This window comes from Trichomycterus rosablanca, chromosome 13 (assembly GCF_030014385.1).
Source record: "Trichomycterus rosablanca isolate fTriRos1 chromosome 13, fTriRos1.hap1, whole genome shotgun sequence".
Classification (NCBI taxonomy): Eukaryota; Metazoa; Chordata; class Actinopteri; order Siluriformes; family Trichomycteridae; genus Trichomycterus; species Trichomycterus rosablanca.
The window spans coordinates 17,367,590-17,392,290 of NC_086000.1; the positions used below are offsets into that span (position 1 = coordinate 17,367,590).

A 24,701-nucleotide genomic window follows, 5' to 3' on the forward strand; every position below is an offset into this window, starting at 1 on the left:
GCAGGCCAGTCTAGCACACACACTGTCCACACAGCCTAGCTGTTGTAGCACAAGCAAAATCAGGCTTGGTCTTGTCTAAAATAACCATGACCTTCCTGGGAAAAGATGTCACATTGATGCCAGCATATGTCTCTCAAAAATGCCATTAAATGTCTCCATGTCAATGGTACCTTTACACAAATACAAGTCAGCCGTGGACACTAATGCTCCCTTGTACCATGCCAGATGACATGTGTTTGGTTTTGCACTTTTTGCTGAAAACAGTGTTGACAGTCCTCGTCGTCTTGGCATGGAGAAATTGTTAAATGTGTACTTATCTAACCACAGCATCCCTTCCCACTGTTTTAAGTCCATCTTATATGAGCTCCAAGCTTAATCAGACTCGTTGGAGACTGATTTTCCAGTGGGTTCAGCTCCATTGGGATACACCGAGCACAATGCAAAAATACCATGTACAGGGTGCCAATTCATTGCAGATTATGTTAAGTATGTAGTGTTCATCTTAGAGGTCAAAGTGCTTCATCATTAGAAAGCCCATTTTTAATTGAAATCAAATGCCAGAAAGTAAACATCCAACTTGAAAAGCAATGAGTGAGTGTGAAGTGATTCAGTAATGTAAAGAATGTAATGAAAAACGTGATTGGGTGGCACAGAGGTGTATTATGCCAACCCACTATCACTTAGGTCTGGGTTTGAGTACAGGGCTAGTCAGAAACAACCCACAGGTCACCGTTCAGTTGTGTTTATATAGTGTGTGTTTGAGCAGGGGGTGATTATGAGCCTTGCTTAGCCCATGTGATCATAAGCTCAAGCTCTCTGACTCTCACTCTTGCCAGGCCCTCTTATCCATGTGCACTTGCATTCAATCATTTTAACATAATCCTTAATCCGCATTCCCTTGTGCTGTTTGTGCTGTAACGGTATCAATAAAGAAGCGAGGATGTGTTTGTCTGTGTTTGTGGGGGTGGAAAATTAAAGGGAAAGGGATATGACTCTTAACATTGTTGCGATGAGTCTGAACTGTGTGGGTGGAGTGTTAAATACGCTGTGAGCTGGATGTATATTGTTGGTGTTTTGCGTCCAATATTTTAAGGTAAAGATATTCCAGGAGTTGATATGGTCATGAATGCGTTTTTTAGTTCTTTTTGGAGTAAATCGTTTGGCGACAGAAGTGCTGGGGAGCAGGCTTGGCCTGGTTAGTTGTAGCCACCCTGCCATATTTGTAATTAAATAAACACACAGAGACCAAGCTGTAAGATTCTTTGGCTGTGTTTTCAGTGAGTATTAGTTCTGAAGATGCACATTTATGTTATTAGTATTAGTTTTAGAGAGACACACGGTTTTTATTTTCTTGGAAACATAGAAATATAGTGCAGTTTGTCATATGGCATTTGCGTCTCGGTCATTGACTTATATTGACTTGAGAAAAACAGTTTCTGTGACCCATACCGAAAGAATAACAAAAAATCATAATATTACTACTTTTCCCCTCACTATTTTGGGGGAAAAACATTACTGAGAATCTCCTGGATCTCAGCGGTGGTATACTTAAACCTGGATCTCAGCGGTGGTATACTTAAACCTGGATCTCAGCGGTGGTATACTTAAACCTGGATCTCAGCGGTGGTATACTTAAACCTGGATCTCAGCGGTGGTATACTAGTGTAAGAGATTGCTGTGCCACCTGAGCGCTGCCAGATTACACAGACATGATTGACTATGTCTGAGGAGGGTGGGGGGTCCAGGGTATCCCTGCCTTACACCCGGTGTTTCCCCATATAGCTGTTGATAGGGATGTCCCGATCCGATCTCAAAGATCGGAATCGGGGCCGATCAAGGCATTTTTTAACTGATCGGTATCGGCTTTACTAAACCCAATTCTTTGTTTTACGTCAGCGTGTCCGCTGTGTGGAAATACTTTAAATTGGAAAGTAAAACAAGTCCAACAGTGAAGTGTAATGTCTGCAATGCGAGCGTTTCACAAGGCGGTAGGAGCAGAGCTGCGTTCATTACTGTTTATATGGTGTGTGAGTCAAGGATCACTCCGGTTTACAACACAACGTAGTGATGCACCTGCTTAATAAAGACATAAATACACGGTATATTCACAAATTGTCGGGAGCGTAACACTATTAACTTCTTCTGTTACGGTTCCGAATAGCGGACAGCTAGTCATCACGTTAGCCAAGCACGCTATTCCATGCACTATGGAAGCCCCAAAGGGTCAAAACACACTCACTTTGCGTAGAAACGTCCATCAAACCATTGTCACAATACAACCACAGAAAAGTTTGTTACAGTTACAACACGCATACAAGAACGGTGGCTCATAAGAAACAAACCAGATATCATTTAACCAAACGATCTACAATTACTACCAATTTGATACGGCACCTAAAAAATAAACACTCAGCCGAATACAGCGAGTTTATTATTATATGATGAAAAGAGGAACCGGCTGTCCGCTAACACGACAGAGATGCTGATTTTCCTCAAAAAGAACCTTCACTTTATTTTGAGTGTTCTAGTTTTACTACTACAATGCTGCACTGTTTGTTTACTTTTATTTTGTAAAAATAAAAGAACATTAAACAATAGCTTGGATGCAGGCAATTTTTTTCCTACAGCACTGCAGAGCTATTCAGTTGTTAAACATGTACATTGGATTAATTTTAATAACTGTAATGTACTTGAAGTGTGCACTGTGTGAACAGTGTTATCTAGTTCTTATCTAGACAATATCTAGAAAATACAAGTATCGGTTTGAGACTCGGTGTCGGATCGAGATCAAAATTAATGATCGGGATCGGGAACAAAAAAACGTGATCGGGACATCCCTAGCTGTTGATAAAAAAAATAAATAAAAAAAAAAATTTAATTATAATATATATATACAGTGTATCACAAAAGTGAGTACACCCCTCACATTTCTGCAAATATTTTATTATATCTTTTCATGGGTACATAAGTGAGTACACCCCACAGTGAACATGTCCAAATTGTGCCCAAAGTGTCAATATTTTGTGTGACCACCATTATTATCCAGCACTGCCTTAACCCTCCTGGGCATGGAATTCACCAGAGCTGCACAGGTTGCTACTGGAATCCTCTTCCACTCCTCCATGATGACATCACGGAGCTGGTGGATGTTAGACACCTTGAACTCCTCCACCTTCCACTTGAGGATGCGCCACAGGTGCTCAATTGGGTTTAGTCCATCACCTTTACCTTCAGCTTCCTCAGCAAGGCAGTTGCCATCTTGGAGGCTGTGTTTGGGGTCGTTATCCTGTTGGAAAACTGCCATGAGTTTTCGAAGGGAGGGGATCATGCTCTGTTTCAGAATGTCACAGTACATGTTGGAATTCATGTTTCCCTCAATGAACCGCAGCTCCCCAGTGCCAGCAACACTCATGCAGCCCAAGACCATGATGCTACCACCACCATGCTTGACTGTAGGCAAGAAACAGTTGTCTTGGTACTTCTCACCAGGGCGCCGCCACACATGCTGGACACCATCTGAGCCAAACAAGTTTATCTTGGTCTCGTCAGACCACAGGGCATTCCAGTAATCCATGTTCTTGGACTGCTTGTCTTCAGCAAACTGTTTGCGGGCTTTCTTGTGCGTCAGCTTCCTTCTGGGATGACGACCATGCAGACCGAGTTGATGCAGTGTGCAGCGTATGGTCTGAGCACTGACAGGCTGACCTCCCACGTCTTCAACCTCTGCAGCAATGCTGGCAGCACTCATGTGTCTATTTTTTAAAGCCAACCTCTGGATATGACGCCGAACACGTGGACTCAACTTCTTTGGTCGACCCTGACGAAGCCTGTTCCGAGTGGAACCTGTCCTGGAAAACCGCTGTATGACCTTGGCCACCATGCTGTAGCTCAGTTTCAGGGTGTTAGCAATCTTCTTATAGCCCAGGCCATCTTTGTGGAGAGCAACAATTCTATTTCTCACATCCTCAGAGAGTTCTTTGCCATGAGGTGCCATGTTGAATATCCAGTGGCCAGTATGGGAGAATTGTACCCAAAACACCAAATTTAACAGCCCTGCTCCCCATTTACACCTGGGACCTTGACACATGACACCAGGGAGGGACAACGACACATTTGGGCACAATTTGGACATGTTCACTGTGGGGTGTACTCACTTATGTTGCCAGCTATTTAGACATTAATGGCTGTGTGTTGAGTTATTTTCAGAAGACAGTAAATCTACACTGCTATACAAGCTGTACACTGACTACTCTAAGTTATATCCAAGTTTCATGTCTATAGTGTTGTCCCATGAAAAGATATAATGAAATATTTGCAAAAATGTGAGGGGTGTACTCACTTTTGTGATACACTGTGTATATGTATATACATTGATTTATTATTGAGTCTGCTGTGTGTATGTTACTTTGTTCTTCTAGTCACAAATTCCTACAGATTCATGCAAAAAATAATGTCATGAATGTTGGGAAAAGCAGTGCTGCTGTAAGACCAGGCATTTTACTCCCAACACTGAAAATAAAACCCCAGCTGAGATTCTGGTGGGACTGTTACATATGCAGAAGTGTTCATGGCTGTACTCTGAGACCTCTCCAATTTACAACCAAGTGTCCACAACTACTGCCGGGCATCTTTGTTTGTTTGTTCTCTTCACTCTTTAGCACATTTGAGAACAATTAGAATTGCAGTGAGTGTGTAGTTTATGTGATATCAGGCTTTGAGTTGTATCTGCATATAAATGGTGTGTAGCTGACGTGGGTGACTTTGAGTGCATGTGGGTGTGCGCTCTCTGTGAGAAGTGTGTGTGTGTTGACGGGTGCACTCATGCATATGTGAGCTCATTACTGTAATGTTAATGCTAAGAGACAGCTCTCCCGTGCTTACTGGTTTCACAGTGATTACCCAGGCTTCCCCTGTTACTGTCCTGCGCTGTCTATGCACCAGGGAATCCTCTCTCTCTTTCTCTGTCTCTCTCTCTCTCTCTCTTTGTCTCTCTCTATGTCCTACTTGGTCACTGTAACCTATAGAACCAGTGCACGTCCTACAATCATTCATTCTCAAAGCTGCTTATCTGATCACAGAACCGCACAGCTCCTACCTCCTGCTGCCCTGACAGACAGACAGACAGACAGACAGACACACACACACACACACACACACACACACACACACACACACACACACACACACACACACACACACACACACACACATACTTATACACAGTAAATGGGGCAGTACCATGGCTTGGTGGGTAGTACTGTCAATGCATAGTTAGAAGGTCCTGGGTTTGGTTCCTAGGTGGAGCGGTCTGGGTCCTTTCTGTGTGGCGTTTGCATATGTAACCTAATTACCTGTCCTGTCATGAATGCGACCAAAGTGTAAAAAATGACGTTAAAATCCTAATAAACAAACAATCTTAAATGTTCTTAATAGCAGAATGTATATGGTTTGTAAACACTGTCTGAAAGAGGTAGTGCCTGGCCTGGGGTGTAAAACCTATTAGTCAGTAATTCCCAACTCTGCTGTTTAATCATGTGACAAGTGTAGCCCTGCACTTGTAAGAATTGAAAAAAAAATATACCAAAATATGTTATACCAAAATAACAGAAACAAATGAAAGACACAAAAAATACACAGTCCGCATTGGAGAAAGGGGGTAGAAAAGGGATAGAGCAGAACGTTAAAATGGTTGTCAGAAAATGGCAAGCTGCTTAGACTGCCTGCAACAACCAAAAAAGGAAACCCAGAACAAGCTGGGGGGCTACAATTAACACATACATGGGACCAGCTTCAGATTCTGTAAATTTTTAACCCCAGCCATTGCTTTATTAAGGGTGTTCTGTATTTTAGCACCTACCATATTGGTGCACTTTATTATTGCCTACGGGCCATCTGCTGCTCTGCACAAAATATCCGCCCCCACATTAATGAAAAGGGACACCACTGACAACAAATCATTAACTGCTATTAATTTAGCACACATTTCCACTAGTTAGGGACATAGAAAATAATTAATCCCCCCCACCCTCAAAAAAATCTATAACAATGTAGCTCCTTTGCCAATTTAACTGGTAACCAACTATTATAATTCGCCAACAGTAAATTGTTAACCAACAAGCTGATACATAACTATCAAAATATAAAACACATCACTGACTTTCATATCAGTGAGGCGTTTTGCTTTATTAAGTGAAAACAGCTTAATCAACATGGCAATCATTTAAAAAAGTCAGTAACCCACAGTCCATTAAAAGTTCTGTCTACACTCGAGAAAAAGAAATGCTGCTGCTTTCTTAAAGTTCTTTCAGATAACACTGAGTTTGAAACTCAGCTCTGCTATCCGGCTAGGCTGATTGGCTTGTTGTTCATACAGGGTGGGAAGCCCGAGCAGGGACCTCATAACTGATGCAATAATGGAATTATTAGTCGAGGAATAATGCGTTGATCAGGGTGTGACTCTCCGTACACAAAGCTGATCCACATATGAACTGGTCTTGTGCAGGTGAAAAGATGCAGTCGACTACTGCACACATGTTGGAGGGGGCGTGTGCCAGTCTTGCTCTTCTCAATCAGCAGTGGGGATCAGCATCAGTAGAGAGGTAGCGTAATGCAATCTGGTAATTGGATACGACTAGATTGGGAGGAAAATTGGGAACAATGCACAAAAAAATCTTAATAAATAAATAAATGATACTGGTGCATTTATGATTTCATGATATATTAATAGTTTTCCTGTTTTGATTCTGGAATAAATCTGTTATTTATTATATAAATAAAATAAATTTTATAAGTTTTTCTGTTCACATAAGAACTGCAGCATGACTGGATGCATCTGTAAACAGAACAGGCAGGTTTCAGCGCAACTCACACTGTTCAGCTTGTGTGTGTGTGAGAGATCTGCAGCTCTGCTATCAATCTGAATCAAGCATCAATAGTTGAAAATGAATTGAATGCATTTTTAATCTACAGCATTAGTGTCTCAACTTGAAACCTTTAAGCTTGCTTGCAAAAAAAACAAGTCAACTGTACCAAACACAAAACATGTTCCATTTCATTGGCAGTCAGTACAGCACAGAAGTGTAAAATCAGCAGTGTAGGCATGAGCTGCTAGTCAAAACTGTTTTGATAATGTGACTGCTGGTGAGTCAGAAAGCTAATGGAGTCGAGCTCTGTTCAACTGGTCGATCCACCGATGCAGGCTCTCCTCCATCCCATTAGCTAAAAGCCTAGCAGAGCAGCAGCAAAATTATCGTCACTACATCAGTTTCCTCATCTCAAAGAGCGTTTATTAATTGTAGAGACCAGATTGTTAGCTAAAATTCAGTTTTTATTAGGCTCACTTCAGACATTCTATTATATTTCAATTACTAATTAAAATGTAAGTCCAGTTTGAATGTTAAAATGCACTATATGGACAGAAGTATTGAGACACGCCTTCTAATTTTTTAATTCATGTGTTTTAGCCACAACAATTGCTAACAGGTGTAATAAATCAGTAATATAATAAATTATTTTCCCCCAGCTTTTTAGTAACAGTTTAGGGAAGGCCCTTTCTGTTCGAGCATTACTGTGCCCCTGTGTACAAAGCAAGGTCTATAAAGACATGAAGAAAAGCTTGGTTTAAAGAAACTCCAGTTGCCTGCACAGAGCCCAGACCTCAGCCCACTAAACAGCTTTGGAATGAACTGGAACATCAATTAAAGCTGTCTTGACCAACACCCGTGCCCGGTCATATAAATACTCTTTTTTTTTTTTTTTTTTTATTATCTATTTTTCCCCACTTTCCCCCCCCCCAATTCTTCTTCCCTATTCTAGTCATGTCCAATTACCCTGGTTGAGTCCTCTATACTGGTTCGACCCTTCACCGCTGACTGAGGATGCCTCTCAACTGACTTGCACCCCCTCCGGTACGCAATCAGTACAGACTGCATTTTTCACCTGCACGAGTCGAGTTCATACACTAATGGACGCTGTGTACGGAGGGTCACACCCCCATCAGCATTATTCCTCAGCCCTGTGCAGGGGTCATCAGTCTGCCAGCAGGGCCCGCAGTTGTACCAGTTATGAGGGCCTATGATCCGACTCTCTACCCTGTAACCCTGAACAACAGTAAATCGTTGTTCATGCTGCCGCCCAACCCAGTTGGAGAGGTAGAGTCGAGATTCAAAGCGTACTTTACCGCTGCACCACCTGAGCGACATATAAATGCTGTTTTGACTGAATGAGCACAAAGTCCCTAAGACATCAAAGTCGTGTGAGAAGCCTTTTCAGAAGAGTTGCTGTTGTTATAAATCAAAAAGATCACATAGAGTATTAAAAATGGTATGTTCAGCAAGCACATGATTGGGTGTGCAAATACTTTTGTCCATATAGTTTATTTGACTGCAAGCTTGAAGGCTGTGTGCTGATCAAAAGCAGTGAGGGATGAAGCTGCTGCTCTGAGCCTACATACCATGTGGGATTGATCTGTTCGACCATGGAGGAAAAAAACATAAACCAACACACTGATATTAAAATACATGTCAGGTGCACAGCACACACACACACACACACACACACACACACACACACATACAGGGGTTGGACAAAATAACTGAAACACCTGTCATTTTAGTGTGGGAGGTTTCATGGCTAAATTGGACCAGTCTGGTGGCCAATCTTCATTAATTGCACATTGCACCAGTAAGAGCAGAGTGTGAAGGTTCAATTAGCAGGGTAAGAGCACAGTTTTGCTCAAAATATTGCAATGCACACAACATTATGGGTGACATACCAGAGTTCAAAAGAGGACAAATTGTTGGTGCACGTCTTGCTGGCGCATCTGTGACCAAGACAGCAAGTCTTTGTGATGTATCAAGAGCCACGGTATCCAGGGTAATGTCAGCATACCACCAAGAAGGACAAACCACATCCAACAGGATTAACTGTGGACGCAAGAGGAAGCTGTCTGAAAGGGATGTTCGGGTGCTAACCCGGATTGTATCCAAAAAACATAAAACCACGGCTGCCCAAATCACGGCAGAATTAAATGTGCACCTCAACTCTCCTGTTTCCACCAGAACTGTCCGTCGGGAGCTCCACAGGGTCAATATACACGGCCGGGCTGCTATAGCCAAACCTTTGGTCACTCGTGCCAATGCCAAACGTCGGTTTCAATGGTGCAAGGAGCGCAAATCTTGGGCTGTGGACAATGTGAAACATGTATTGTTCTCTGATGAGTCCACCTTTACTGTTTTCCCCACATCCGGGAGAGTTACGGTGTGGAGAAGCCCCAAAGAAGCGTACCACCCAGACTGTTGCATGCCCAGAGTGAAGCATGGGGGTGGATCAGTGATGGTTTGGGCTGCCATATCATGGCATTCCTTTGGCCCAATACTTGTGCTAGATGGGCGCGTCACTGCCAAGGTCTACCAAACCATTCTGGAGGACCATGTGCATCCAATGGTTCAAACATTGTATCCTGAAGGCGGTGCCGTGTATCAGGATGACAATGCACCAATACACACAGCAAGACTGGTGAAAGATTGGTTTGATGAACATGAAAGTGAAGTTGAACATCTCCCATGGCCTGCACAGTCACCAGATCTAAATATTATTGAGCCACTTTGGGGTGTTTTGGAGAAGCGAGTCAGGAAACGTTTTCCTCCACCAGCATCACGTAGTGACCTGGCCACTATCCTGCAAGAAGAATGGCTTAAAATCCCTCTGACCACTGTGCAGGACTTGTATATGTCATTTCCAAGACGAATTGACGCTGTATTGTCCGCAAAAGGAGGCCCTACACCATACTAATAAATTATTGTGGTCTAAAACCAGGTGTTTCAGTTATTTTGTCCAACCCCTGTACATCTGAAGGTCTCTGGGTTTTTCAGTGTGTAAGGGTGTTTTTGTTTTTATTCTAGATCTTAGCACTTCTAACCTAGAGTTCAGTGGTTTAGTGTAAGGATTCAAATTTTGCCAGTGTTTTTAATTAATCACCTGTTATTATTAAACTGCTGCCTTAATCGAACTTCTGCTTCTTAACAAAAACTGCTGTTTCTTAACCAAACTGCTGCTTTTTAACCACATTGCTACATCCTTACCAAACTTCTGCCTCTTAACTAAATTGAAAGAACATAAGGAATTGGTTATTCCAGTTTATAAATGGGCCAGTATTATTAAACATTTATTAATTTGCTGCCAGTTCTTTCTTTGTCTTGATTGAGGTTTCAGTGGACCTAGAGCACTGGAACAGGAACTCTGGACACCAGACAGTATAATGATTTTAATCATTTCACTGCTGCTGAATGACTTGATTGGAAATTGTACCCATCGCAACCCTGACCAGGATAAAGTGGTGGTAAAACATGAAAATGAAATGAAATAAAATCGTCTTAAATGAACGTTTTAAAATAGAACTTCAGGTATGCAAACCCAGTGAACAAACCAGTGATGACAGTATCAGGACAAAACCCCTGCTCACCCTCATGTGTACACTAACAGTGGTGAGAATGGCACCCACGTAGAGTTTGCAGACCTGAAATTAAACATTGTCTGTTTTGACCCACTTCCAGTTTCTGATAATGATAGTTATGTTGTTCTGTTGTTTTCTGTCTGTGCACAGTTTAGCCCTGCACCCAGAGCGAGTGTTGGTGGCCACAGGACAGGTGGGAAAGGAGCCGTATATTTGCGTGTGGGACTCTTACACCGTCCAGACTGTGTCTATTCTAAAGGACATGCACACACACGGCATTGCTTGCCTTGCCTTCGATCTCGACGGACAGGTAAGCACAGACTGGCTGCTTGTTTCTTGGATTAAGAAAATTCTTTAAAATCTTAAAGCTTTGAGATCACCCTGCTTTGTTAAAAGTGTTATGATCTAATTAGGATGCACATGGTAGGATATTCTCCAAAGTAATGCGCTCAATATCAGTGGGAAATGGCTGTCAAGCTAATCGCACACAGCTCTCAAGTGTCACATCTGTGAATACTTGCCTAGTGTGACACTGACAGGCTGACTGACAGCGAAAGCACAACAGGGTAAAAGAGACTGTGTGTGTGAGAGGGAGTTTGTGAGTTTTGTATGAGTCAGCCTGAATCTCCTCTATACTCAGATGCTCTGACAACAAGCCAACTCTATACAGCTAAATCAAACGGGTTAGTAAAATTAGTAGCAAGCTAGTCAATTTTCTATTGTTTAAAATGTTTTTTTGTTACTATAGATAAGGCCCTTCCTAATTCACAGTCGTAAAAATCACGTCATGGACATGAAATGAGCCGTTCCCAGTGTAATATCCAATTTGCTGTGAAATTCAAAATGTGAGGTGTGTGTTTAGCGTTTTAACAATTTTCATTCTTGAGCATATAAAATATGAGGCGCTATATGGGTCATTCTCACGAAATCCTGATTCAAAGGGCATCCAACATTAAAATTTTCAAAAGGCATTTACAGACAAATTTCTTTTTGATGATTTAAGATCAAGGTCTAAACCTACTGTGTCCATTAATTTCATAACATTTAAACAATTATTTTGTGTATTTCTTTGCATTTTAAAGATGAAGTCCACAAAAATGTATCATTACCGCAATGTGACAGTACATCAAATATATGATTAAAAATACATATTTTTGGCAATTTTAAAAGCAGATTAACAACACTCATGTACAGAGCTACATAAAATGACGTTGAGTGTTTTTTTCATATTTGTTATTTTTAAAAATTTTCTTAATTTCTCTCATTACCGCAACATACTCAAGAATTTACTACTTGTTTTTTTAGGATATTAGACTGAAACAAATATGTTTCTTTTTTTAATAAACAGAGATGAATTAAAAAGTTTAATAAATTATGTGAATACTATTAAGAATAAAATATGTCTCTCTGATAATTAATTAATTTGTAAATAAACAACAGTTTCGGTAATGAGAATGATGATTCGGAAATGAGGTTGAATATTTCGGAAATGAGATTTAGCAAAGTTAATCAGTTTAATACATTAACAAATAAGCAAGGGTTCAGATGACTTACATATTGAACATACAATATCTATTTTTCATGAACAATTCATATTTTCTATGAACATTTAACCTACAAACATTTGGTCATAAAAAGAAGCATTTCATGTAGCCTACAGCTCCCTCAACAATAAAACATCTCAAATACAATGAACTAATGGAAACTGTCCAACAAATTTCAAACAAAGATCTCTCAGAGACTCCAACTCCACAAGCTCGTAAGACCAGTGGTGCATGCCTGCTGTGACCAATCAGACTTTAAAAAATTTTTGTCACTGATGTGTAACTTTTCTGTGTCTTGCCCATATTTCAGGCAAAACACAGAAGTGTCTTGCTGAAGAGGTAACAGGAAGTGGTTCCGGAATTATGTTATATCATATATGAGGCGGTCTTAGCAATCATAACAGCACTTAAAGTAGTGTAAAAAAAAAAAAAAGTGTGCTTCTCTACACATGTAATCATCTCTTTGTAGTCTGTGCTGCGCCTCAAAAGAGTCAGTAAAGTATTATGCTCCTGATAGTTTGTCTATGTACAGTTTATGCCTTTCTTAACTCAGCAAACTCTAAAGACGCTCGGATACACTAGCAATCAGTTAGACAAAATGTCCAAGATGTTGAAGTCTAAAGCAGCTAAAAACACGACTCGGGTAACTGAGTTTGGAAAACTCCCAACCGATTATGTGGACTGGGGGTGTGGTTTCAAAACACGGACATTGTTTAATTTATGAGTGTTATTTAACAACTCCCGTAAAATGTGGCACTTTTCTTTAAAAATCTGTGAAATCTGTGATTTTTGAAAAATTAAGCACATTTTCTTGTGAATTTAGCAGGGCCCTATTCATAAGACATGCAAAACTGTAGCTCCAGTGCTCTTTAACTGAATGTTTTTAAGGTAGGCTTTTGATTCAGTGCTATTCAATGTGTTGTTTTTTCTAATGCTGAAGCAACTTAATCATTTATGGCCCAAAGATATTATTATTTGTGTTTTTAGCCATAAGAGAGTCAGTCTATAGTGATGACAGACAGATAAACCAAATAGTCTAGTGCACTACCAGAAGTATACTGACATAGTATCTAACACATAGAAATCAGTTACTTTTTTTAATCACTTAAGTCTGGCAACTGCTCTGACAACAAGCCAACTCTATACAGCTAAATGAAACGGGTTAGTAAAATTAGTAGCAAGCTAACCAATTTTCTATTGTTTAAAAAAAATTTTTTTTACTATAGATAAGGCCCTTCCTAATTCACAGTCGTAAAAATCACGTCATGGACATGAAATGAGCCGTTCCCAGTGTAATATCCAATTTGCTGTGAAATTCAAAATGTGAGGTGTGTGTTTAGCGTTTTAACAATTTTCATTCTTGAGCATATAAAATATGAGGGGCTTGAACCGGCAACCTCCAAATTACTGGTCCTGTACCCTAACCACTACGCTACAGCTGCCCTGTATTAATACTTTTTCACTTTTCTTTAGGCAAAATCCCAGACATCCCTTTGTTTTATATACTGTCAGTCAATTATATCTGCTCAGCGACCAGCCAGGCACCCGAGACCTGAGAATTTGGTGGGCTAGTAATACTGTGTCTAGCACATCACACAACTCAGTTATTGGTGCGATATTCCATCTTGCCACAGTGTTTAGCCTCACAAAGAGTGCAGAATGGTGTCGGTGCCAAGATGCCCACAGGGATCTATAAAGCACTCAGTGTATTCCATTGAAGTTGCTGTACTGTTCACTGGAGAGAAATTACATTTAAAAAATCAATATTTCTTGGCTACGCAAGGATTTATGGCAGAGAATCCTTTCCTCCTCCCTGGAGGCTGGTCGATGCCAACAGAGAGGTTTTAAAGGTGACATGTGTAAAGAACAGCAGGAGGAAAATAATCTTCCCTTTTTACCTAGATCAGTGGCAAAAGATGCAGCAAGATATTGTCTCTGAAACCCTGAATCCCTTGGCCGTTTACACCTCATTGAATGCTTAAAAGACATGAAGCACTTTAATGAAGGTATATAAAAGGGACACCGTAGTATAGGGGCTTATGCAATGTCAACTCTGTGTTTGATTTTAAATCTGCTGTATCAGGGTTGGTGGGATGGAGGTAAAATGCTGAAATGCAATTCTGTAAAAACAATAATTGGAAATAGAGTATGTGGTAAAGTAAAAAGAATATGTGCAATTTATACAAGCAAATACAGTAGACTAAAATATGAAGGAAACGTAATACCAATTCTTTACCATTAAATGACACATATGTGTTAAATACGGTGTTAAAACCCAAATAAATAAATACAAGCAAATACAGATTCCTACAGTTGTATTGGGGCATCACATTTTACATTATTGGCAAACCAGTCAAGAATTTACATTTTAGTGTTTCACTAACATCCTTAAATGATTTTAAATTTGATTTGCTGTCAGTTTGACCCCTTGATGCAGTTTCTATAGGCAGACACAACATGGTGGGAACTAAAATAATGTTTTTAGACATCATAAAAGCTTAAATGCATAACATCATGCCATGCTGACCTGGCCTGGCATCCAAACAGGCACAGTTTGCTGTGCTTGAGGGAGTAAAGTACAACCAACCTCTTCTGAGTTCATAGTATGTCTCTCCAAATCAAGATATGGCGGTCTGTGAGACTGCACCACTTACTGGAGAGAAGATGTGACCAGTAACCTCTGTGCTTATCTGAGTGGATGTGCAATAGTCTCAGCTCTCTTTGGAAAGCACGGGGGTGGTACAAGTGGCAAAAAGGGAATTGACATTTATTATACTTGGAGGAAAAAAAACATTCGTTATTGGATAATACTCTATATGGCCAAAAGCATGTGAACACCCCTCTTAATTTTCAAGCTTTGCTATTTTTCCAACTATGTGGCATCAGTTTGAAGAAAAACCTTTTTCCATTTCCAGCATGACTGTGCCCATGTGCACAAAGTAAGGTTGCTGTGAAGGAATTGCAGTGAGTCCTGACCTCAAGCCCACTGGGGACACAAGTCTATATTACTGACCAAGAGGCTAAAAGTCAGGTTTCCACATATTTTTGACCAGTATATTTGACGACCATATTCCATACAGTGGACATCACACTTCTGCACGTTGGATTTCAGATCTTTTTGTAGCAATTTTTTTATTTAAATCTGCTCTCTGTCAGCCCTGGAATTAATTCCTGGCACCCACACAGAATTTTAAATTCGGAGCTTCCAGTTTCAGCAAGACGACTGTGGCTTGCACAAACCAAAACATTTAGAAAATACATGGATCACTTTGAGTAATTGATCCTTTGAAGGGTAAGATGTTGAGGGTTTATATCACAGGTTCTCGGGCTACTTAAAAACCATTAATCTGATTATGCTCTGACTTTGGGTTTTGATCATACTTACAGAGATCTGTAGGTATGTAGCTAGTGTTTGTGCAAGGTGCATGCAGATGAACTTCAATTGATCTTGTATCTCCTTGGCAGTGTTTGGTATCTGTGGGGCTTGATTCTAAGAACACGATCAGTGTGTGGGACTGGAGAAAAGGAAAAGTGTTGGCTGCTGCTCCTGGGCATACAGACCGGGTAAGAGTGCACGCACTCTTCTAATGTATTGGGACAGAGTAATGTCTCATTGTGTGTTAAATTATAATGTGCATACTGTTTCATCTTGTAAGGATTTTAGTCCTAGCCTTTCAAGCAGACTACTATAAATAAGTTAGTACTGATTAAATGTTTGGCTTCGAGATGACATTGATTGGGAATTCACTAATAAAATGAATTTATAATGACATTTTTATAAATCTGTAAAGCAGTCTTTCTGTTCATGTTATATTAGCCTAATTCCATTTCTCTGTTATTCTGGACAATTCTGTTCTTTTAAAGATATTTGACATATCATGGGACCTGTATCAGCAGAACAAGCTGGTAAGCTGTGGTGTCAAACATATCAAGGTAATTATCATTTGTACTGTAAATGATTTGCTGTAAATTCTGACCTCGCCTATTAATTCTCAGAACTAACATGCCACATATGTTTAGTAAAATGTTATACCTTATGTAGGCTGGTTGGACTTAAAATATAAAGAAAATAAACTATAAACAGACAAACGTAATATTTAACAAAAATTCTAACTAAAAGGGTTAGTTTTTAATCTGTTTGGCAACATATGAACTGCATACACTAAAGGTATTGGTGTATCAACTACATTTGGGTTTAAAATGTGTATTGTTGTAAGTTTGCCAAAAACAGCTGCTCAGGTTGCACAGCGGTAAAGTACGCTAGTGCACCAGAGTTGGGGTTCTGAATGCATCGCATCGAATCTCGACTCTACCTTTCCGACTGGGTTGGGCGGCAGCATGAACGATTGACTGTTGTTCAGGGTTAGAGGGTAGAAAGTCGGATCATAGGTCCTCATAATTGGTACAACTGCGGCCCCTGCTGGCTGACTGATGGCGCCTGCACAGGGCTGAGGAATAATGCTGATTAGGGTGTGACCCTCCGTACACAGCGTCCATTAGTGTATGAACTCGACTCGTGCAGGTGAAAAATGCAGTCTGTGTCCTCAGTCAGCGGTGAAGGGTCGAACCAGTATAGGGGACTCAATCAGGGTGATTGGACACGACTAGAATAGGGGAGAAAAATTGGGGGGGGGAAAAGTGGGGAAAAATAGATAATAATAATAAAAAATCATTTCAATAATATTTCATCTCTCTGCCTCTTTTCATCTATGTCAAGCTAATCCAGTAGAACTAGGTCTCATGAATGCTGCTCACTCAAACCCCTAATTTCCCTTCTCCCTTTCTCTATTTAATCCACCTTCTCCATGGTGCTGGCAGGGTAGTGCAGCATTTGTTCAACAACATTTCTGAGTCTTTTCCATCAGACCATCTGTATCTGCTCCCAGGACAGTGCTCAGTCAGCGATTACAGCCCAGTGTAATGACCCTTTATCTGTATCTCTCTCTCTCTTGTAGCAAACTACGTACATGTAAGAACTGAGGCTTTGGGAAACAGGCTTTACTACCGTGCTGTAATTACTACTAGAGCGGCTGCAGACAGTATCTGCTCTATTTACTCTTACGACTGTTTAGTTTCGTTTCTGTTGAATTGATGCTGTTAAGTGATTTATTGTTACTCACACAGCCTGTTGTTTGTGTTTGTATGTATGTGTGTGTGTGTGGGTAAAATAAATGATGACAGAAATGATAAACATATTAATGAAGTAAGGGCATCCTAAACCTAAAAACAGCACCTGAAAAACACCAGTCCAGGCTGGCTTGCTTACGTTACTCTTGCCAGCCACATTAAAGACTTTAGGGATTAAGAACATATAGGGTTTAAGGTGCCTTAAAATCCACACTTCTGAGGCATCTTATTATTTCAATGTTATTTTGGCTCAAGAACGAGTGAGCATCGAACGCTGCCTTAGTGATCAAGACAATCCCGGCATTCATGGCTGACGGGGCGGAGAAACGAATGGAGTTATTTTCAAACGTAAATAAAATATTACTGATTTTTAACTTGTATACACTTGTACCGAGTGTTTTTATTTGCAAGTTCGGGCTTGTCAGGAAATTTAACCGTTATCGGTACATGAAGGGAGATGTTATTGACGTTAGCGTGCTATGCTACCTCAGTTTATTGGTTTTAATGGCGAGATGCTAAACGCGAAATGCTAAACCCGATGGAATCGCTATCTAAGTAGTGCGTTCGAATAACCTGACTTATAAGTCACTGACTTATTAGAATCCTCTCTACTAAGTCAGCTGCCTATGTAGACAGTAAGACAGCAAGGCAGCTCCCTAGGTTTTCGAACACACCCCCAGTGACTTTTTTTTTAACTGTAAGCATTTCAAGAAACTATAGCTTGTCAATCACTACAGTCGAAATTCTACCTGGTGGATCTTTTAAATTCACTGGGGAAAGCCCGCCTCGCCATAATTGCAGCTGGGTGTGTCGCATCTCACGCAAGTTTGTAGGATGCTTAGCTAAAATGGAACAATACTGTGGCTAAAAAGCCACAAACAAAAAGGGTGATGGGAAAATTAAGGGAATGGCCAAAACATTGGAACCAAAGTAACAGATAAAAGACACAAAAACATCTGCATCTCACAATAGAGAAGGTGGATGAAAAAGAGAGGGAGCACAGAAATGAATACCAAGTCTGCCATAAATGAAAACGATATGGCAAGCTTAGAGTGCCTGTGACAACCATGTTCTCAGAAAAAGAGAAAAGAAATGAAATGCAGAACAAGCTGGGACAGCAATGCATGAGCAGCACACCAACCCACCAGCTGGCACATCCCGCACCCTACGTGGGGCTTGCTCCTGAAAAGAGCCATCAAGCTGATTCTGAAGCTTCTCCTTTGTCCCTTGTGATGTCCTGAAAATTCTGTTTCTGTTTTATCTTTCCACAAGATATGTCTTATATCAGTTACAATTACATAGTCATAAAACAAAATACAGCAGTGGCTTAAATCACACAGCATTAATTGATACTAATTCTTTGTGCATGTACAATTAGACTCGCAGAGTTATGCACAACATAGTTCTTTTCTTTACCCCATTTTAAACTCATCTTTTCCGATACAGGTCTCGAGGAAGAGTCAATATAGCATTCAGTTGGGGGAGTGAAAAACACTGACTCTACAAGATAGTGGAAATTTATTGGATGTTCTGTATATGTACTGTGGAAAGGTTGTCTAGGGGTTGAGTTGAGCTAGTGGAGACTGGTCCTTCAGCGTGTTTGCTATTTATCTACCATGCCTCTTCACTCAAGCTGCGATTCATTTTGATTACATTAAAAGCCTTTCTCAAAGAGCAGACTTTGCAGTCCCCAGGTCTGTGCTTCAGTGATGCGTCTTGCTGTGCTGGCATAATGCTTTCCTCTAGGCTCAAACATCGACTGCCTGGCTCTGGCTTATTATTCTGCACTTTTTTTATTTTTTGCATTTAGCATTTATTCCTAACCCTGCTTTTATACCAACTTTTATTCTTATTTGTTTATTTGGTTGTGTGTGTTTTTTCTCCCCATGCTGCCCAAATCACTCTTTGCTTGCTGCATGTAGGCAGCTCCTGACTAGTTGCTAGTTGCTAGGCTTCATAACAAGGCTTGTTAAATTACAACTATGGCAAAGTGAATGTTAGTTGTCTTTGCTGTTATACTTACCTTTTTATACACTCCTATATAGAAATATGGCAAGCAGAATGGGACACACATCAGTAACAAACTGCACAAAGCCAGTGGGACCTGGTCATATACACTAGATGCCACATCAGGCATACAAGAATAACACACTCATCCCTGTTAATGTGTGAGCCCCCCCCCCCCCCCCCCAGCAATGCAAATAATTCCAAACAGCTATGAGAGATGGCAACTAACCACAACAACAACCACAAATGAAATATTCAACCACACTAAAGCAAACATGCACATTAGATAACAGACATAAGCGTACAGTTATAAAACGAACAGTAGTTTTTTTCATGTCCCCTTACAATTGTTACTATAGCCCAAAAAGTAGCAAACAAACTTGCCTTACAATTGTTTTAATTTCTTCATTTTGGAGAAACGATGCATCTGCTCATCAGTTGTGTATCCAGACTAAATTTGAATATCTTTATTTTAATCACTTTATAATGAATACAATTAATGTTAATTAACTGATTAACCAGATTTGACAAAGTCATAGTTTGATTCATGCTGTTTATTTAAGAAGTCATTAAAATTCATTTCCAACAGCTGTTGGCTGATTTGAATAGAGAGCAGAACTTAAATGTGTAATGATCAGGTAATATTGCAATCTCATATATGCTTTTCTCATTCATTTTCAGTTCTGGAGTTTATGTGGGAATGCTCTGACCCCGAAAAGGGGTGTGTTTGGGAGGACAGGTGAGCTGCAGACCATTCTCTGCGTGGCCTGTGCCAAAGACGAAGTTACATACTCTGGTGCCTTGAATGGAGACATCTACTTTTGGAAGGGGGTCAACTTAATACGGACCATTCAGGGGGCACATGGGGTAAGCAGTGTCCTTTTACAGTTCCTACTACAGTCATCGAAAGCTGCAGGTCTCAACCATTGGTAGGCTAAAGCAATAAAAGGAAAAGCATTGTTTTCCACTAGCTTTAATGATTACTGCTGATAATATAGTCTGAGCTGATCTACAAAGCTCTGTGCAAACACACAGTCTGAGCCAGTAACATCTGATATTTCAATTATTTTAAAATAAAAAGGTCCTGGAAACCTGTGGGTTTCTTATAGTCACTTTGCTACCTACATAAAATCATAGTTATTGTGATGTATTTTTTACATTCTTCTATTAAATAAATTATTAAGTAAGCATACCACAATGAGAAAAACGATACCAACTGTCAAATGATGTTTGTCAAATGATGGTTATGCTTTGCTATTTTAGAGCCTGGACAACTTCTTATAAGTGACAGGGGAGGGGGGGCTCACACTTCTGTGGTTGCCACATAGGCCATATAGTGCATAGTATTAAAAAACAAGATGTATGTTATGGGAATGCTTGTAGAATACTTGTTCTGCTCCTCTATGTTTTTAGCCCCTCAGTACCCTGTGTGTGTATGTGTGTGTGTGGATGGTTTTGCAGTCAGGGATTTTCAGCATGAATGCTTGTGAAGAGGGTTTTGCCACTGGCGGCAGAGATGGCTGCATCCGACTGTGGGACCTGAGCTTCAAACCCATTACTGTCATCGATCTCAGGGAAACAGACCAGGGTTATAAAGGTGATTCTTCAGTTCATTTAGCCTTTAAATCACTGTCATTTATGACACTTAGGTTAATACATAAATCCTAAATGAACTAATCCTATTATAGTTATTATGGACTTTTTATTATGGAGTATTTTTTTTGTACTGCTAATGATGGCTTTTTCTTCTTTTATTGTTTCACACATTTGCTTTGGCTCATCCGTAGCTAGAGCTGAAAATTCTAGAGGTGGGTCAAGGCTCACATGTTAAAACAATCCCACTTTAAAAGCAACTGTTATGCCCCGTACTAGCATCACTGCAGATTTGTAGATGTCTACATGTACAACCCCTGGCAAAAATTATGGAATCACCACTCTTGGAAGATGTTCTGTCAATTGTTTAATTTTGTAGAAAAAAAATAAATCACAGACATGCCACAAAACTATCATTTCTCAAAATGTCAACCTTCTGGCATTAAGAAACAATAAAAAAAAGAAACAAATATAATAGTTGAGGTCAGTCACAATTGCTTTTTTTAGATGAAGTAGAGGAAAAAAATATGGAATCACTCAAATCTGAGGAAAAAATTATGGAATCACTCTGTAATTTGCAGTTTAAAAACAAAACATCTGCAGCAGATTAGATTTGCTAATTATTCTTCAGTTTAAAAAGAGTGCTTACACCTCGGAGAGCTGTTGCACAAAGCAGATTGTCATGAATCATGGTTCCAACACAAGATATGTCAGTTGAAACAAATGAGAGGATTATAAAACTCCTTCAAGAAGATAAATCATTGTGGAATGTCGCAAAAGATGTTGGTTGTTCCCAGTAAGCTGTGTTAAAAATCTGGACCAAGTACAAACAAAATGGAAAGGTTGTAAAAGGGAAGCATACTGGTAGACCAAGTAAGACATCAAAGCATCAAGATAGAAAACTTAAAGCAATATGTCTTGAAAACAGAAAATGCACAACAAAACAAATGAGAAACAAGTGGCCGGAAAGTGGAGTCAATGTCTGTGACTGAACTGTAAGAAATCACCTAAAAGAAATGGGATTTACATACAGAAAAGCCAAACAAAAGCCATTATTAACACCTAAAAAGAAAAGAACAAGGTTAAAGTAGGCTAAAGAAAAGCAATCGTGGACTGTGGGTGACTGGATAAAAGTGATCTTCAGTGATGAATCGCGAATCTGCATTGGGCAAGGTGATGATGCTGGAACTTTTGTTTGGTGTCTGTCCAATGAAATTTATGAAGATAACTGCCTAAAGAAAACATGTTAATTTCCACAGTTGTTGATGATATGGGCCTGCATGTCGGGTAAAGGCACAGGGGAGATGGTCTTCAATAAATGCCAAAGTCCACATTGAAATTTTGGACGCTTTTCTTATTCCATCAGTTGAAAGGATGTTTGGTGATGATGACTTCATTTTTCAAGATGATAATGCATCTTGCCATAGGGCAAAGGACGTGAAAACTTTCCTTCAAGAAAACATATAATGTCAATGGCATGGCCTGCAAATAGTCCGGATCTCAATCCATTTGAAAATCTCTGGTGGAAATTGAAGAAAATGGTCAATGACAAGGTTCCAACCTGCAAAGCTGATCTGGCAACAGCAAGAGACAGTTGAAGGCAGATTGATGAAGAATACTGTTTGTCATTAGTTAACTCCATGCCTCAGAGAGTTTAAACCATTATAAAAGCCAGAGGTGGTGCAACAAAGTAATAATGGTGCAGTGTTTTCTAATGATTCCATAATTTTTTCCTCAGATTTGAGTGATTCCATATTTTTTTCCTCTACTTGATCTAAAAAAAAGCAATTGTGACTGACCACAACTATTATATTTGTTTCTTTTTTTATTGTTTCTTAATGCCAGAGGGTTGACAGTTTGAGAAATGATAGTTTTGTGGCATGTCTGTGATTTCTTTTTTTTCTACAAAATTAAACAATTGAAAGAACATCTTCCAAGAGTGGTGATTCCATAATTTTTGCCAGGGGTTGTATAAGCAAGCTTCCAGTACATCCAGTTCCCCTATCCTGTGTGCTTCTTCAATCCTGTGAAATCATTTCCATTTGTCTACACTAACTCTCTCCCTTAATGACATAAGTGCTGCCACGAATAACTAAAAGTGCTAATTGCTTGTGGTATGTCTGTCTGTGGTCTAGGCTTGTCTGTGCGCAGTGTGTGCTGGAGAGGAGACCACATCCTGGTGGGCACTCAGGACAGTGAGATTTTTGAGGTGGTGGTGCATGACCGAACTAAGCCCTTCCTTATCATGCAGGGCCATTGTGAGGGCGAGCTCTGGGCTCTGGCTGTGCACCCTACCAAACCACTTGCCATAACTGGTAGTGATGACAGATCTGTCCGGTACCTGGCTCACTTTATGTGCATGAATACAGTTGTATACAGTCTGTTGTATAAAGAACAGTGAATTCATTAAATAATTTTATGGTTGTGTTACATAGTATCTGGAGCCTTGTGGACCATGCATTGATAGCCCGCTGTAACATGGAGGAGCCCATCCGCTGTGCAGCAGTAAGCCCCGATGGCATCCACCTGACACTGGGAATGAAGGACGGATCCTTTACTGTGCTGAGAGTCAGGTGGGTTATGTATATGAACCCGTCATGTAAGAATAATAATTTGCTATAACTAGGGCCCTACTAAATTGAGGTGGGCGCGGGAATATGTGCTTAAAGTTCGGTGAGCTTGTGCGGTGTAATGTAAAAGCCATGTTGCTGGTAACAACAGTGCCTTAGTTCTGGGGGTTGGAGTCCTAAGCTGGACTCACATTCACAATCTATATTAAGGCAAGTTTATTCATATTGAACTATCCAAACACTTGGCCATTTAAAGTATTTAATTTATATAAATGTAGCATCTACTTATAAATTGAAATCTGTAAAATCAACTTTAAAACCATTTTTAAAGGGACATGACCGAGGTGGTGCATATCAAGGACCGTAAGGAGGCCATTCATGAGCTGAAGTACGCTCCTGATGGAGCTCACCTGGCTGTGGGCTCCAATGACAGTTCAGTAGATATCTACGGTGTGGTTCAGCGCTATAAGAAAGTGGGCGAGTGTGTCGGCTCCACCAGCTTCATCACACACATGGACTGGTCCACTGACAGCAAGTACCTGCAGACCAATGATGGCAGTGGCAAGAGACTCTTCTACAGAATGCCCAGTAAGATTAGCAGATTTTATTTACAGCTTTAGTGTTTTCCAGACAGGATCCCTATTGACTTTAATTGTTAATAATTGATGTCAAAATATGTCTAGTAACGTCTAGTCTGCTCTTTGATTAGCGGGGAAGGAGGTGACTAACAGAGAAGAGCTGAAGTTGGTCCAGTGGTCCTCATGGACGTGCGTTCTTGGTCCAGAAGTGAACGGGATCTGGCCAAAATACTCAGACATCAACGACATCAACTCCGTAGACGCCAACTTCTCTAATCAAGTTTTAGTTACAGCAGATGATTATGGATTAGTTAAATTGTTACGATATCCGTGCATAAGAAAAGGTTTGTATTTTTAATTGGACTTTGTAGATGTCTTTGGTTTGTTGGTGGTGGTCTGTTTCCTTGTGTAATAATGAATGCTTTTTTGTTACTTTTTAGGTGCAAAATTCAAAAAATATTTAGGACACTCTGCACATATAACCAATGTAAGGTGGTCACATGATTATCAGTGGGTGATAACTACTGGTGGAACTGACCATTCAGTCTTTCAGTGGAAATTTGTACCTGAACGGAAGTCGAAAGATACTCACCATATAGCCGCACAAGGTACAGTTTAATAACTAAGCATTACAGAATTGTGCAATTGCCAAACTGCTATTGAATTCATGTCTGCAGGGTTTGACTGAGAGCTTTACAGGATTTAATGACCTAATCAGCTAAAGCTCTCCTTTGCAATTAACAAAATGCAGGATGCATACTTGCTTTTTGCACATTTGGCAGCACAGTACAATGCACAGCAGTTAAGATTTCTAATGAAACTTTTCCAG

The 24,701-nt window shown here is 40.1% G+C and overlaps 1 protein-coding gene across 6 annotated transcripts in view; it reads left to right on the forward strand.

Moving 5' to 3' along the window:
• Positions 1–24,701, forward strand: part of eml5 (EMAP like 5) — a 66,968-nt gene that overhangs the window by 4,561 nt on the left and 37,706 nt on the right. For all 6 annotated transcript variants that reach the window (XM_063007148.1, XM_063007153.1, XM_063007149.1 and 3 more), the window contains exons 2-11: positions 10,604–10,763; positions 15,463–15,561; positions 15,862–15,930; positions 19,813–19,998; positions 20,593–20,728; positions 22,860–23,061; positions 23,160–23,297; positions 23,626–23,882; positions 24,004–24,216; positions 24,313–24,480. In XM_063007148.1, coding sequence (XP_062863218.1) covers positions 10,604–10,763; positions 15,463–15,561; positions 15,862–15,930; positions 19,813–19,998; positions 20,593–20,728; positions 22,860–23,061; positions 23,160–23,297; positions 23,626–23,882; positions 24,004–24,216; positions 24,313–24,480 — 1,628 coding nt within the window. The remainder of the gene's footprint in view (positions 1–10,603; positions 10,764–15,462; positions 15,562–15,861; positions 15,931–19,812; positions 19,999–20,592; positions 20,729–22,859; positions 23,062–23,159; positions 23,298–23,625; positions 23,883–24,003; positions 24,217–24,312; positions 24,481–24,701) is intronic.